This window comes from Melanostigma gelatinosum (assembly GCF_949748355.1).
Source record: "Melanostigma gelatinosum genome assembly, chromosome: 15".
Lineage (NCBI taxonomy): Eukaryota > Metazoa > Chordata > Actinopteri > Perciformes > Zoarcidae > Melanostigma > Melanostigma gelatinosum.
Window position 1 is genome coordinate 19,795,887 of NC_136648.1, and position 15,663 is coordinate 19,811,549.

Sequence of the window (15,663 nt, forward strand, 5' to 3'; positions counted from 1 at the left end):
CGAAGATAAGCGGAATAGACGCGCACGCGCATGATGAATGGCTCGCTGCAGGGAAGGATGCATGCATGTAGCAGATATCATGTGCTGCGTGTGTTTTCACCTGTATGGGTGGTTACGCTAAGTGGGGAACACATGCGTAAATGTGTGTGCATGATTTTGGTAAGCTGGCACATTGGAGGGTGAATCCACCGAGGTAGTTTTTTTTTACAGCTGGCGTGTGTGTGCGTGTGTGCGTGTGTGTGTGTGTGTGTGAGAGACACATGTGTTCCAGGTTTCCGCTCCAGCTAGGAGGAGTAGTAGTGATACAAGGAGAAACAGCATGCGCCATAATGCTGCAGACAAATGTTCAGCTTTGTTGTAAGTGCACGAGTCTGGCCATTGTGTCTTTTGCTATGGTAACATCGCGGTGATGGTAACTGCTGTGGCAACCAACTGTCATGACATGTCTGTCTCAGCCAGAGAGGAGAGGCAGAGTGGAGAACCAAAGAGAAAGAGAGGACACCTCTATGGCCGGGATGGCACTTGGGTTTTCAATTCAACTTTTGTGATCGGATGCACCAGATCGGAACTCAGCTTTGTCCGCACATGTGCGTGGAGTGGCTGTAAAACGGCAGATACACACCTTGTAGTTCCAATAAATGAATAGACGATTAATAAACAATAGAAGCCCCTCTTTGTATGTGGTCGCACAAAACGCATCCTTCTTGTCTCTAATCTAGCCTTGGGTGAACAGGGTTTACAGACGCAGCTTCTGTGTACCACACACACACACACACACACACACACGCACACACACAAAGGCCCCTACACTGCGTCAGCTTTGTATCACATCATGTATCTCTCCTGTTTGTTTGTGTGTGCTGCGCTCACAATGGCGTGGATCCACCGAGCGGCTCTCCATTAGCAGCTGAACGTTCGCGAGTCTTGAACTGAACCGCTTTGGCTTTCAGGTCGTGTAGCTTGCTTTCAGATTAGTCGGTCGAGGTTCTTGATTGGATTTCAGACGCTGTCAAGCTAAAGGATGCCCTCCCTCCCCCCCTCCCTCCCTCCCTCCCTCGCTACTGGTTAGAGGCTACAGCTTTTATCTCAAGCCGTGTGTGTGTGTGTGTGTGTGTGTTTGTGTGTGTACGGAGCTGCTGTGAAATCACAAATGAATCAATCAGCTGTTATCGCATCAGCAAACACCGCGGAGGGAGGGAGGGATAGAAGGATGGATGAATGATTGATGGATCGGCAGAGGGGAGGAGAAGATTCGGTGAAGTCAGAGTGTGTGTGTGCACGTATATGCACGTCTGTTGTGCAGCGATAGATGGCTGATTGATACAGGGGCCATGTGGGTGTCTGTGTGTGTGAATGAGACCGGGGGGGCTTTAAACCTTGAAGCTGTCAGAACAGATGGGAGATGGGAAGGGCCGCGGGCTGGGAGGGATGTGATGGCTGCTGGAGGAGGATGAATCCTGCACTGGGCTACTGCTGCAAAAAAAGGGGGCACTGAGATTTGAGGGGAACGGGTGGTCGTGTTTGTGTAGACCCCCCCCCCCCCCCCTCCACTGGATGCGTTTTGGCTGGAGACTCAGTTTCTTGATCATTTGTCATTGGCGTAGACCGAGCGAGCAGAGAGGTGTTCAGAGTCTGTCGGCGTCTGAGGAGGACGAGCCGGGGGGACATGCCGTGAAAAGAGTATTATTTGTTGTTCCTGTGGGGGTCATCTCTTTTGTTCAAAGGGTCCTCATTATAAGAGTTCAACATGCAAAACCACAAAGGGAGATGGGCATTTCAAGTGCAGTTGATGGATGGTGGAAATCCATTCAGCCACTGTGGAGATATCAATGAGCAAATTCATGAAAACTGTCTTGCACGCATGTTTGAGGAGCATATGTTTCAACCCCATCCAACGTGCATGGGGTTTAGGCTGTAGGGGGTGGGGGGGTGTATTTTAAAAGTAGTTTGCTTGTCGTATTGCAGAGAGACCTAACAAAGCACAAATTCAGGCCTTTTACATATCGGCTTCGTTATGTACATCTTTCGGCCTCCTTTCGGTTTTTTCTTTGCAATTAAATCACAGCAAAATATGCTTGTTCTGGTTTCACACTGCCACTCCAGATTGTGTCGACCCCCCCCCCCCCCCCCCCCCCACACACACACACACACACTGTAGTTTTTGGGTTGTACACGTCGAGGAGGTGAGTGTTTGTAGCGAGCAAAGTAACCTGTGCAGAGACAGAGAGCTTTAATAAATGAGAGGAGAAGCATGATGAATGCAGATAGATAGATAGATCGATAGATAGATAGATAGATGGATAGATGGATCGACTTTATTTCAGACTCGGGGTCCATACAGACAGATACATAAAAAGACAGACACAAACAATAAAAGTACAGAGGCCTAGCAATGCCTTACAAAGAGACAGCTGTACCAATGTCGCCACAGCTGGGACTGGTAGCGTGTGGTGCTAAACCTTATGTTGGTTAAAACAAGTATGATCCCATTTACAGAGTCATTCAGTCTACAGATAAATTTCTACATGAGATTTCTTAAAACTGTTTGGAAAGTGTTGACTCGTGCAGCCACAAACATTTCACAAGCACGACTCCATCTCGGTCTCTTCAACAGTATTCTCATGGCGTCATTGTACGCTACTTGAAGTCTCTGTAGACTCTTTTTTTTGTAGTTTGACCACAAGTGTGCAGTAGAGTGGAGTACAATATGCTCTGAACAGAGACATCTTCACTCCATCTGTACACAGACCAAACTAACGTGAGAGACTGTTTGCTTGTGCATACATCATACGACATTGCCTGGAAATGTCGTTATCATCAGACATGTGTTCTGTTAAAAAATGACCAAGATATTTGACTTCACTACAGACACCAAGATTATTGTCAGACAGTTTGAAGTCAGGGAAGTTTAGACATTTGTCCTCTTTAGTTCTACAGATCAGGACAGCACGCTTACTGGCGTTGTATTTGATGTCATGGTCCACACCGTACACAGTACGTATAGTGAGGAGCTGCTGAAGACCAGCGCTGATGATTCCTTACGTGGGGTCATTGAGTTTGTTCGATGGGTATAAATGTCAGTTACCAAAATGTAACACTCCAGAGATGTTTGGAGCAACCTGTTCTGTACAAATTTTCAGAGGGAACATCTTTTGGATTTAGAGATTAAAAGAAATATACTAAAGGCTTGCGGTGTCTGTTTTATGTCTTATAATTTGCCAACCCATCTTTACCGCTGTGCCACACAGCCCTGTGTGGTTGGCACTATGAAGGAGTGGCGTTTGGGAAAGTGTGTGCAGTGTAGGTGCAGCACTGTGGGTCAAATCGATGAATGAAATTTAAAAAAAAAATCTCTTCCTCAACTTTAAAATCCACTGTACGGTTTAACTGTCTGTCTGCCGAGGCCTGTGGTGAAGCTTTGGTTGAATAACGTGTGTGTGTGTGTGTGTGTGTGTGTGTGTGTGTGTGTGTGTGTGTGTGTGTGTGTGTGTGTGTGTGTGTGTGTGTGTGTGTGTGTGTGTGTGTGTGTGTGTGTGTGTGTGTGTGTGTGTGTGTGTGTGTGTGTGTGTGTGTGTGTGTGTGTGTGTGTGTGTGTGTGTGTGTGTGTGTGTGTGTGTGTGTGTGTGTGCGTGCGTGCGTGTGTGTGTGTGTGTGTGTGTGTGTGCGCGCGCGCGCGCGCGTGTACACTTTGGCTCGCTTCCCGGCTCCATCTCCCCAGCTGATTAGGGGTTAATGGCCTATGAGCATGGGGAGCTCTCTGCCTCCTGATTGGCTGATTGGATTGTGTGGGCGGAGTTGCCACCGAGTGACAGATGGCGTACAACAGGGAGGAAGGGAGGCTGTGTGTGTATATATACATCGGAGGGGGGGCCCTTTAATTACAATGGTGGTCTCTCCAGTCGTCTTTTCTCTCCTTCTTATTGTCTCCTCACACTTTTTGTGGTTTTCTCACACAAACCGAAACAACTGATTTCTCATGGTCTCCGATCCATAAATAGACATCACACATTGCCCAGTCCAACTCACAGGCTTCACCGTGAATTTTGATTGAGATGGAAAATAGTCCAGATGAAAAACAAATTAAAATCTACAATTCTCGCAAGAGAGAGAGGGCGGGAGCCGCTGTGGTTCACGTAGTTTACACTAAACTGAATCAGAATGAGGTTTTTAGCAGCTCTATAAGACTGTGCACGCACAATGAAAGTGCCGTCGTTCATAACTACAAACGACATGCACATACGCACTTTCTTCAGCATGGTGTGTGTGTGTGTGTGTGTGTGCCTGCAGACTGTCTGATGCAGCATCTTTTTATCAAGTGTCATTGCATCCCCATCTGCTGAAGACACAATGTCTCCCTCAGCCTTCTCTCTCACACACACACACACACACACACAAGGACTCTGTATGAAGAAAAGGAAGTGGTACAGCCTTTGGGACTAGATATAAGTTTGAGGAAAGGGAGAAAGAAAATTGTAATTATCTGCAGAGTACCTCAAGTCTCTGTCCTAGGTTCCTCTCTCCGTATTGAATGTTGTTATTGTGAAGGAGCGCTCATAGTGGCTGCTGGTGTATATATAGCTCTATATTTACAGACGGATATGAGAGTGGTATCGAATCATGAACGAACGAGCCAATCACACGAGACTCTGAAGGCTTTGTTATACGCAACGCCCCGTCTCCTAATCTGACAAGTCTCGCATAACTTTTACCTAAATTGTTAGGAATGACCATGTTGTGTGGGGAAAATACTTGACAGAGGTATAAATGCCATAAAACAGAAACTTCCGGATAATTAAACCCAGCTGTGTTTTACGTGTGAAACTGGAAACAGATAGGGGAGGGGGAGGGGGGCAGACAGACGGACTGTGAACTGTCTGAGCCATTTTCGGCTTGATTGAAAGTGAAAAGAGTAGTGGTGTCACCATCACATTCATGCCTGTGGTCTGAGCAACAATAGGCTTTGACCTAACAGAAGGAGGGGGGGGGGGGTTACTAGGTCCAAAGTCAAGACAGAGTAGCACCCCCAGCTGTGGGGAATTCTTTATTATCATTATCATCTGGTATATCAAAACTTCTACGCTCATCTTGAGATGGATTTCTGGAGACAAGTGCACCGATGACTGACGAGACATTATTTGGACAGCTCGGAAGGAAGTCTGCTCTCAATTGTTCCCCCGACGCGTTTAAGAAATGCACTCCCTCCATTTTCCGCCTGATCCTTTTGCTCTCCGCTGTGATGATTTCAGCACTGGAAGATCAAATTTGGAGCTGTGGTTAGTGAAAATTGGCTCTACAGGTATATCCATTATGAAGACAGAGGGAAGGAATGGAAAGGCTTTTCTTCTCTCCTGACATTTGTGATATTACCGCACGCTGCGTTACTCAACCATTGGTTTGACAGGCGGACTCAGTGGGAGGGGAGAAATTTTTAACAATTTCGAAGGACTCTTCATGTCCATCACTGGCGGATGCATCAGCCTCTCTCTCCCTCCCTCTGCCGGCTGTTTTCTCTCTCAACCATCCTGTCATGGGGAGATGCCAGGTTTGGCTCAGTGGACCGTTTGGGTTGGTCCGTCACGTTGGAAATCGATTGGTCGGTCCGAGGTGCTAGGTCGGTGTGTTGATGGGTAGCTGTGTCAGCTGGTCCAGTTTGTAAGTTCGTCAGTCAGTAGGTCACTTGGTGGTTAACATGTGGCTCTGATGGTTGCTGGAGAAGTATGTTACTCTGATGGTGGGTAGTTCAGATGGTTTGGCTACGTGCCAACCAAAAATGATGCTGCATTACAAAAAACGCAGGGGGGCTGCTTTGGCATGGGTGTGTTACTGCAGGTACCAGAAAGATATGAACAGAATCCAGTAGGTCCAGGACAACAAGCCATTGTGGCTTAAGGTCTAGATACAGATCTGATGAATGGGAGAGATAAAAACAACTTAAACTTGGAGTTCATCTTGGCTCTATCCTGGGGCCACACTGCAATGCTAATGACACTTAATGTATCTGTAAATTCCAGCAAATAACCAGCAGCTGTCTGACTGAAATCAAATGTTGGATATCTAAAAACTTGCTCGATGAAAAAGAAAGTCAAGGAGCAATAATCCTGTTCATGCAACCTCCATTATTCCTAGTGCCAGAAATGTAAGTTATCATTCATTTTTAATCTTTTTTTTTTTTTAATGCTAATCTAAATTGAATTCACCTAAACCTTTACCAAATAAATGAAAGCGTAGAGGACAAATGAAGCCCTTTCACTGCACTATACTGCTATACTGGCAAGATTGTCAATGCAATTTCTTCGTCAAAATTCAGTGTGTTCACTAACACAAATAATCCCAATGAGCTCCGTACAGTGAGGTGTACAAAATTCAAATTTCTAAGGATGGAGAGCAATGATGTCATACCAGTGCTCTCTTGTGTTTACTCAGGACATCTGCCGATCTTTAGAGACATCTGAGACGGTACCTGGAAAGAACAAGTCGGATTGGTGCATCCCTATTTTACATTCATCGACGTATGAGCCAAACTTGAATTCCTGCTTCATATTTTCCCCTGTACCTGTTGTCAAGGCACTGCTATTTTCGGTCCAAACTCCATCTTAGTTGTTGTGTCTGCAGGTCGTCGTTCGGTACTTGTATGTTGGCAGTCTGGGAGTTGAGGTGTCGGGCTGAACAGCGGGGGCGCTGTTATGCCGGTGGGAAGTGTTGAGCTCGGTCTTGGTTCAGAACGTACTTTGAGCTCTAGACATGTACTTTTTTTTCAACCCATGCCCAGAATAGCCCATATCATTGCCTTCCAGTTAGCTTGCTCGCCCTCCCTTCGTGTCTCTCTCACTCTCTCTCTCTCTCCTCTCTAGTTTGAAAGCACCGGTGGGGTTGCTATGGTTTGGTGAGATGCAGTAATCCAATGTGTACGCACACACACATACACACCCCTCACCTCGTAAATAATTGACCTGTCACGGTGAGAAGACGGGACAGAGCAGATACACTCTCCCCTCCTCTGCTCTGTTCTCCTCTCACGTGTCTCCTATCTAGTCCGCTTTATCCTCGTTCTTTTTTTACCTTTACTTTGTTTTTGTTGCACCGTTACCTTTTCGTATTTTCAGTTCTCCTTTTCTCGCCGCGTTGTTTCATTGAGTGTCTGGGCTGCAGTGCGGTGAGATGGCTTCATTTGTGCTCCATGCTTTCATTTATTCAGTAAAAGTTTAGGTGAATTAAATTGAAACCGAAATGAGTCAAACAGGACTGTACGGCTTTGTTGATATGATGATCAAGTATGATTGAGATGAAAGATAACTCTGACATTTTTGGCACTAGTGCCTAAGTGGTTCCAGGATCGCTCCCAGGATCCGTGAGGTACTCCACGGTTGAGTATTTTTGTATTCCTCCCATTCATCAAATGCTTCATGTGGCCTTCATGTGGCCAGACTACAGCTGTCAGTCTGCTGATGGCCCGACATGCTCACGCGTTAGAGGAAAAAACGAGCCAGCAGTCAATGTTCAAAGTCCATCAAGCTAATTTAACGTGCCGAATCAGCCCAAACGGCTGCGTGTAATGGCCCGCTAGAGCCAACGATGCCTGACGTACCGCTGAAGGTACGAGAGATGGCTGCCCCCAGACTCTCAACAATAGCCCGACAGCTGCCAACGGTTAGCTTAGTGTGCGCAGGCCCTGAAGATTAACTATGCAAAGCAGATTTCATCTCTACAGGCTACTGCCCTTACTATCCTACCGTGTGTGTGTGTGTGTGGGCAGGAAATGATCACACCCTAGCAACCCCCTTTTCACTGCACACATACAAATGCGTAGAGACACAAGGAGAGAGGGGCAGGGAGAGTATCAGATGGCGCGGAGTCTCATTAAGATGCGTGTGTTTAGTACCAAAGGTTCCTTCTGTATGTTTGTAGAGGCTCACATTACCACAGATGCTCCTTCTCTCCTCGGCAGTCTGCACACAAGATCCGGGTGGAAGCTAACACCTTAACTTTAGAGAAACCCGGGGAAACAATATCAAGTACATGATCATGTGTCTAATGTGAGCTTTTGGAAACTCTGTTTTAAAAGCAATGGAAACCTCTGATGTTCACCTGGCGCGTTATCGTCGGGCAGGCATTCAAATGTCAGTCAGAACACCTGTTTTTATGTGGCTTTTCTTTCTGTCACTGTGTGTGATGAAACTCACTTCTCTCTTCTTCCTCCTCCGTGTCTCCGCAGGTTTTCACCTCAGTGGCACAGTCACTGAACCCGCCACGTCGTCGGAACCCGAGGTCACCCACAAGGTGGCCATCAGCTTCGACCGATGCAAGATCACCTCCGTCACCTGCGGTTGCGGGAACAGGGACATCTTCTACTGCGCCCACGTGGTGGCGCTCTCTCTGTACCGCATTCGCAAGCCTGAGCAGGTACTAACCGCGTCGCCACCCAACACACGTCGGCGTCTGGGAGAAGTCAGTGAACGTACCGCTGGAGTCAGCGACTCGCTCTTCTGTAAAAAGCTCATCGATCAACTCACGTGTGTCTGATACAGGTGAAGCTGCGGTTGCCCATCTCGGAGACGCTGTTCCAGATGAACCGGGATCAGCTGCAGAAGTTGGTCCAGTACCTGATCACAGCCCACCACACCGAGGTGCTGCCCACGGCCCAGAAACTGGCCGACGAGATCCTCTCCTCCAACTCTGAGATCAACCAGGTCCACGGTGAGAGGACAAACTTCAGTTCAAGTTCGACTATGAAGTGAAAAGTGGCACGATTGTGTGATTTTAAAAAGAACTTTCATGCCTCAATTATCCACCTAGAACTGATTTTTAATGTCATAAATGCACGGCAGTAAATAGGAGAAGCACGGCGCTTCTCTTAATTGTTGAAAAGGCAGCTTTGCTGAGCTGCTGTCCATCTTTTCGCAGCGATATCTTCACAGCGACAGGCCAGACTTAAAAGCACCCAGACTTAAAGTATGCCAGCCGACAGCCGCCGTATGTCCGAGCCCTGATTACTCCAGCCAAGCAGCAAGGCGGGCTTCAAATGGCTCGTTTGATTTCTTAGTTCCCTCTCTCTTCAGTGACTGCCTCCTTCCAGTGGCAGGAGTGTGTTGATGAAAGAAGGGAGGAGTAAAAAGAAAAAAGAAAGAGGTGAATGATGAAATGGATGCAGGAGAAGGTTGAGAGAGATGTGTGGAGAAGGAAAGGGACACTGAGAGGAAGAGAAGGGAGGAATGGCACTCGGGGAGACGGAAAGGAGAGGAAAGATGAAAGGACCGGAGAGATGAAAAAGAATAGGAGAACCACAACAGACCTGCATCTGGGAAAACGACAAACTAGACACATCCTCTCTCCAAACAAAAGTCTTTTCTTTTTTTCCTGTTTCACCATTTCATCCGCCTCGCTAAATGTTGACATTCCCCAGCACTCCTGTCCAGGAAGCCCCGGCGCTGCGTTTCCCGTCTGTGTTTGACAAGGGGGATCATGGGGGTTGGAGTTCAGTCGATCCAGGGAGCGAGGCTTTCTTTGATGGAGGAATGTTGCTGTTTGCCGTTGCGTACTCCCAGCCAAGTTGGAAACACATCTCTGGGCTTTCCTCAGCTCGCTTCCTGCTAGATCAAAGCAGCCTCCCCGCTCTGAGCATATCTACGTTTCCCCGTTGTATTGCTCAGACACACGCGCACCCACCATGCCGACAAGAAGACAAAAATACCGCCGGCCTTATACCCCCTCAGCGTGCGATTAGCATAAAACGAGCCGCTTTTCTCAAGTGTCGAGTGGGTGCACTGTAAGTTAAATGTCAAAGAAATACCTGTGAGAGCAGTATCGGTGTAATAAGTCACCAGAGATTTGGATTCATCCAGAAAGTTTGTCCGATTGGATTGCTAGCTATCCATTAGAGCTGTAAACGCGTGTTTTTTTCACATTTGAAGCTTTTATTGAGGTTTTCTAATGAAGTTTTGAATGAAGGTGTTGTCATATTTGCGGAGCATTTGAATGGTGATTCAGAATTTAAATGTCAACGATGAATGAAGCTTCATCTTGAGCGACATGTTAGGATAGAGGTAAGGGAACCATTTGCGAGTGAGGCTGTCTGAAGGTAAACTCTATTTGTGTATTCTTTTTGTCCGAGTTTAATGCGTGTGTGTGTGCGTGTGTGTGTGTGTGTGTGTGTATTCCCAGGTGCTCCGGACCCGACTGCAGGCGCCAGCATTGACGATGACAACTGCTGGCATCTGGACGAAGATCAAGTCAGGGAGCAGGTCAAACAGTTTCTCTCACAGGGAGGATACTACGGCTCTGGGAAGCAGCTCAACTCCATGTTCGCTAAGGTACACATCACCACGTCCTGTGTCTGCTGCTTTGTGTGGCTGGGATTTATGTATCGATTGATATTATCATGATCAACATCGCATCACTGATGAGTAAAATCAGTGTTTATTTATCTGAACACACCAATGACCAGTTAGACTCCACTGTGTTACTTTGTTAAGTATGAAACTCCACGAGTGAAAACAAAGAGGTTCTAAATTCATTTAACTCAAAAGGATGTTGTTTTGAAGAGTCTTTGTTACATTTCTTGTAACAACCACTTTTGAACATTGACATATTTTAAAGGGGTACTCCAGTAATTCAGGATTGCACTTTGGGAGACTCGTAAAAGAAAGAAAATCGATGCAGCAGACGCTGAGATATCCTGATTTGTAGTCTCTAATATGGATCAAGCTCAATCCTACAATTCCCATAATGCATCTCTAAGTGTCTGGTGTCACCCTTACCAGCTTGATGAATTCAAACCCCCCACTGTCAGTTTGTAACACTTTCTGTTAAACTGAATAAAAAGAAACTCTTATATCTACATGTCATTTAGTCTGAATTTCTTCTTTCCTGTTTCCCTCCATGTCGAACTCGAACCACTTATCTCTAGGAAAGTATGATTTCCACATTGAGAGAATGGCACAAAGAATCGGGGCACCTGCAGGTCACATGAGCGTCTGAAGACTTCTTTGACTGTATTATTCAAACTCGAGGCATTAAGCGGCCTTGAATACGGTTGAATATATCTTTGCAAATCCTCAAAGTCAATGTAGAGGATTCATGAATGCACTTCTCACCTCAGCCCATCTAACACAGACCTCATGTATATTCTATGATATGCGTGTTGCCAGAAATCCTGCTTTTGTCTTTTCACTCTGATTTTAAAGATTTCCACATGTGTCACATATACAGACGCACGCTTCTACCATCTAGAAGTATTAAAGGAACAGTTTGACATTTCAGGAATACGCTGTCACCTCTGTCCATTCAATATGAAGCTAGAGCCAGGGCGGGTGCTTAGCTTAGCTTCGCTTAGCTTAGCAACATGTGAAAACAGCTAGTCTGGCTTTGTCCAAAGATAACAAAGAAACCTCCCTTTTAAAGCTTGCAAAACCAAAATGGCAGGCCTTGTTTTTGATGCTCCTTCTCTGCCCGTTAGCGTCTGTGTGTGTTGACCTTTAACCTGGTGGAAGGAGTCTCGTGAATTACATGCAGTGACTAAGCCTGCACTATCCGGGTCTTTCCAGGTCAGGGAGATGCTACGAATGCGGGACTCCAACGGCGCCCGGATGCTGACGCTCATAACGGAACAGTTTATGGCAGACCCCCGGCTGTCGCTATGGAGACAACAGGGCACCGGCATGACGGATAAGTGTCGGCAGCTCTGGGATGAGCTAGGTAAGAACGCTCAGAAACACACTGTCAAAAAGACCCTGTGCGTGTGTGTGTGTGTGTGTGTTCTTCTTCTTCCTCCTCCTGCTCGGGCCTCTCCTCCCCTCTCGCTCCCACACAGAGTGAATGATAAAGGCTGCCGATCAATACAGCTGCTCAGCTTCTCTGCAATCAATCTCAGCATTTAGGAGGTCAATGGGAGCACTTCCTGGGTGAGCGAGGGAGATCATGACACAGACACAGACGGGGGTGGCAGCCAGACGGTCGGGGTTTGCTGCCGGATCATTTTCCGCGCAGAGAGAGTTTAGTGCAGAGTTTACTTTTTCAGCTTTTGAGTCCTAAAAACACGACTAAACGCATATCTTATCCACAAATAGTCCCCCCCCCCCCCGCTGTATTGTCCTCTGGTGGTGATTCAGCCTTGGTGAGCTTTCTTCAGCAATCGATCAATTATTTGGTCGGTGATAATTTGAATATAATCAAACGTTCCCAGAGCCCACGGTGCATCTTCAAATTGCTTATTTTGTTCAATCAGCAGTACAAAAACCCAAAGATATTGAATTTAATGTCATATATAACATAGAAAACCCTTAAATCCTCACATTTGACAAGCATGAACAAGAGAATATTTTTTAAATATGACCGGTTATATGATCAAAATCAAGTCATCAAAGTAACTTAACAAATCAATTAATCGACGAATCACTCCAGCTGTAGTGTTTTTGTTTTTGTTTTTTTTGTGTTTAAAGCTGCCAATTCCCAACATTTGTGCTCCTGTTATTAATACATGTAGAGATTCTGTCTAAAACTGTCTTGGAGGGAATAAAACGTTATTCTTTGTTTTAGGACTGAAATCAGTTGGTCAGGAGTGACATCATCGTCAGGTTGCTCCTGTTGGAGCGAGGGAGTTCAGAAAGGCTAAACGGGCTTTATTTTCTTAAAAGATTATTCCTAATGGTCCGGAGAAAGAATTCAACTGCTTCCTTTGCATCCCGACCTCTGACCGCCCTCCTTTCCCCAGGTGCATTGTGGGTGTGCGTGGTGCTCAACCCCCACTGTAAGAGCGAGGAGAAGAGCGGCTGGCTGAAGCAGCTGAAGAAGTGGGGCGACCTGGACGTCTGCCCGCTGGAGGACGGCAACTACGGCAGCGAGCTTCCAAACATCACCAACGCTCTTCCGCAGAGCAACCTGGCACAGGGTCAGCACGAACAATACAAACACGCACAACACGAACGCATGAATACACACCGGGATAGAGATGAACTCGAACGCCGGGACTCTGGGACAAATGAGATGCGACAGCGATGACGCTCTCCGTGACTGAGTATGTGTGGTGTTTTTTCTCTCAGACTCTCTGTCCAGGCCGAGGAGGTCGGTGTTCAGCCGGGCCGTCGAGGCCTGCGACCTCCACTGGCAGGACAGCCACCTCCAGAGGATCATCAGCAGTGACCACTACATGTCTCCGTCCTACCAGAGAGAGGGGGAGAGCCTGCTGTTCAACCCACAGGGCCTGCCGCTCTGGCTGGGTGAGACGCATTTCACTCCTCAGAAAGTCCGCGTCCTTATTTGGACTCGACATGAGCGAGGACACCTCAATGTAACTGAAAGTATCAGCAGTAATTCACTACTCATTTACAGGAATAAAGAATTGTATTCACCTGTTGTGTCATATTTCGACAAATAATACGTTTATTTATGCTACAAACATGCTCTGAGCAACACTCAACTACTTTCTGCATTACAACAGTCGAGAAAATCACTTTCAGGAAGAGCGTCAGTGTTTCTGTGGCACTTCCATTCACACACAATCTCAACACAAACACACACACACACAGACACAGTTATTCTGCTGATATTGAGGCCAGTATCCGCAGTAAGCAGCTTCCAGCTAAGATCTGTCCGATTTTGCAACTTAAGCCAGCTATCAGATGCACACTGGCGTTCTGCTGAGACTGCACTGTGTGTGTGTGTGTGTGTGTGTGTGTGTGTGTGTGTGTGTGTGTGTGTGTGTGTGTGTGTGTGTGTGTGTGTGTGTGTGTGTGTGTGTGTGTGTGTGTGTGTGTGTGTGTGTGTGTGTGTGTGTGTGTGTGTGTGTGTGTGTGTGTGTGTGTTTACTGACGACACTTTGTGTGTGTTCGGAATGAAAAGTGGCAGGCCTGTGACCGTACGGCGCGCGTGTGTGTGTACGTGCGCGTCCATCTCATTCAGTGGTGCACGTGTGTGTAGCTGTCCTGACTCCACCTCGTCTCACACACAGACCACGTCCCGACGGCATGCGCTCGCGTCGACGCGCTGCGTTCCCACGGCTACTCCAGGGAAGCGCTGCGATTGGCCGTGGCCATCATCAACACGCTCCGCCTCCAGCAGCAGAGACAGATGGACATCTACAAACACCAAAAGAAAGGTAACGCACACACACACACACACACACATATAGTGCTGTAATTGTTTTGTGTTAAAGTGTTGAAATGTAATTGTAATATTCCTCTCTCGCTCTCGTCGTCTCTCAGAGCTTCTCCAGAGGGGCGTGACTTCCACCACCAACCTGGAAGGCTGGGTAGGTCATCCCTTAGACCCCATCGGCTGTCTGTTCACCACGCTCACCGAAACCTGTCGCCTGGACGACGACAACACGATGGACACAGAAGGTATGAAGATGTGCTGCTGTTTCTCCTTTCACTCTCTCTGGGAATTATCATGAGAAACCATCACAACTCTGACAAAACAAGGCAGACTTGTATTGAGACTAATCACTCTAATAAAGGGCTAGTTTCACTTTTTTTTTTTTTTTCAAGTAGTGTTGTATGAGATGCTTATCCATAGTCAGTAGATGGCGGTCGGCACGCTCCCAGTGTAGAGAAGCAGACAGGAGTACGGCCATCATTCTATTTGTTTTAGCAATAAAATACTCAAAGATGGAATACTAAGATGAACAGAAAACGAACATTGTCGACATAAAGTGCTGCATCTTCACCGTGCCCTGTTAAACTGTGTTGCCCCCCTTTCGTACGACAAGGTAAAGCAGTGGAAATATTGTGAATATAGCGTTCATTTCAGCGCTACAACAAAATCAAACCTATCCCTTTAAAAGGCAAAATGGCCGACATGCTTGATGCCTTTCCAAACTTCAGCAGGATTCCCGCGACTGCTCTTGTTTTGTTGCATCATTTCGCCCCGCAGTGTCTTTTGCTTGCAGACCAACAAACAAAAGTCTTTCTCGAGGTTTATGAGAGGGCTCGTCATGAGTCGAGGTTCAGGCGTGGAAAGTATTCAGTGTCGTGGATTCACTTTCCTCAGTACAGGCTCACTCAAATGTATCGTTTAACTTTCAATTCATGTATTTTACATTGAAATGACATTTTGACACTGCTCTTTACCGCGACATGGTGAGCAAAGCTGAGAACAAGCTTCACCTCCGTTATGAGCAGTCATTAGTAATGAGTGCTGCTCAGAGCTGCAGCAACCTAACAATTCATAGGGGCAGCAAATGAGAGGAATGTTTTGAATGTTCTCAGAAGAATATCATTCCGCCATGTCGAATGACTTATTACTTTCAACTTTAAAGTATTAGTTGTGGCCACACGTTGTTTCCCAGGTATTCTCGCGAAACACGGACTCAACCACAAACCTCCTCTCACACAATGCGAGGGCAAAGGCGAGGTAGAATTCCTCGCGCACTTCACCCGCTGATGCAGTGCAACACCAGCAGTGACCCGTTAGACAACGGACTCCACGTTCCTATATGTAGAGGTAGCGGCGCTATTGTGCTGCAGACGTAACTATGAACCAGCCCAGCATCTGGACCGTGCTGGAACACCCCGCTCATTTAGACCACACTCCTGGTGTGTGTGTGTGTGTGTGAACCATCACCATTTTGCATTTCACACCCCACCCAGGGCCTTTTTTTTCCCCACCAGTGGCCATTGCAACAGAGCGGAATAGGGGTTGGCTTTTCCCATTGTTACCAGGCTACAGGGA

The 15,663-nt window shown here is 46.9% G+C and overlaps 1 protein-coding gene across 3 annotated transcripts in view; it reads left to right on the forward strand.

Moving 5' to 3' along the window:
- The window catches only part of zswim5 (zinc finger, SWIM-type containing 5), a gene marked incomplete at its 5' end in the record, with an annotated part of 55,522 nt that overhangs the window by 29,697 nt on the left and 10,162 nt on the right, over window positions 1-15,663 (forward strand). For 2 of the 3 annotated variants that reach the window (XM_079284603.1, XM_079284601.1), the window contains 8 exons: window positions 8,213-8,400; window positions 8,526-8,694; window positions 10,159-10,307; window positions 11,541-11,691; window positions 12,707-12,883; window positions 13,035-13,211; window positions 13,943-14,089; window positions 14,196-14,333. In XM_079284603.1, coding sequence (XP_079140729.1) covers window positions 8,213-8,400; window positions 8,526-8,694; window positions 10,159-10,307; window positions 11,541-11,691; window positions 12,707-12,883; window positions 13,035-13,211; window positions 13,943-14,089; window positions 14,196-14,333 — 1,296 coding nt within the window. Of the gene's footprint in view, window positions 1-8,212; window positions 8,401-8,525; window positions 8,695-10,158; window positions 10,308-11,540; window positions 11,692-12,706; window positions 12,884-13,034; window positions 13,212-13,942; window positions 14,122-14,195; window positions 14,334-15,663 lie in introns of all 3 variants that reach the window. The other variant, XM_079284602.1, reaches the window with a different exon arrangement.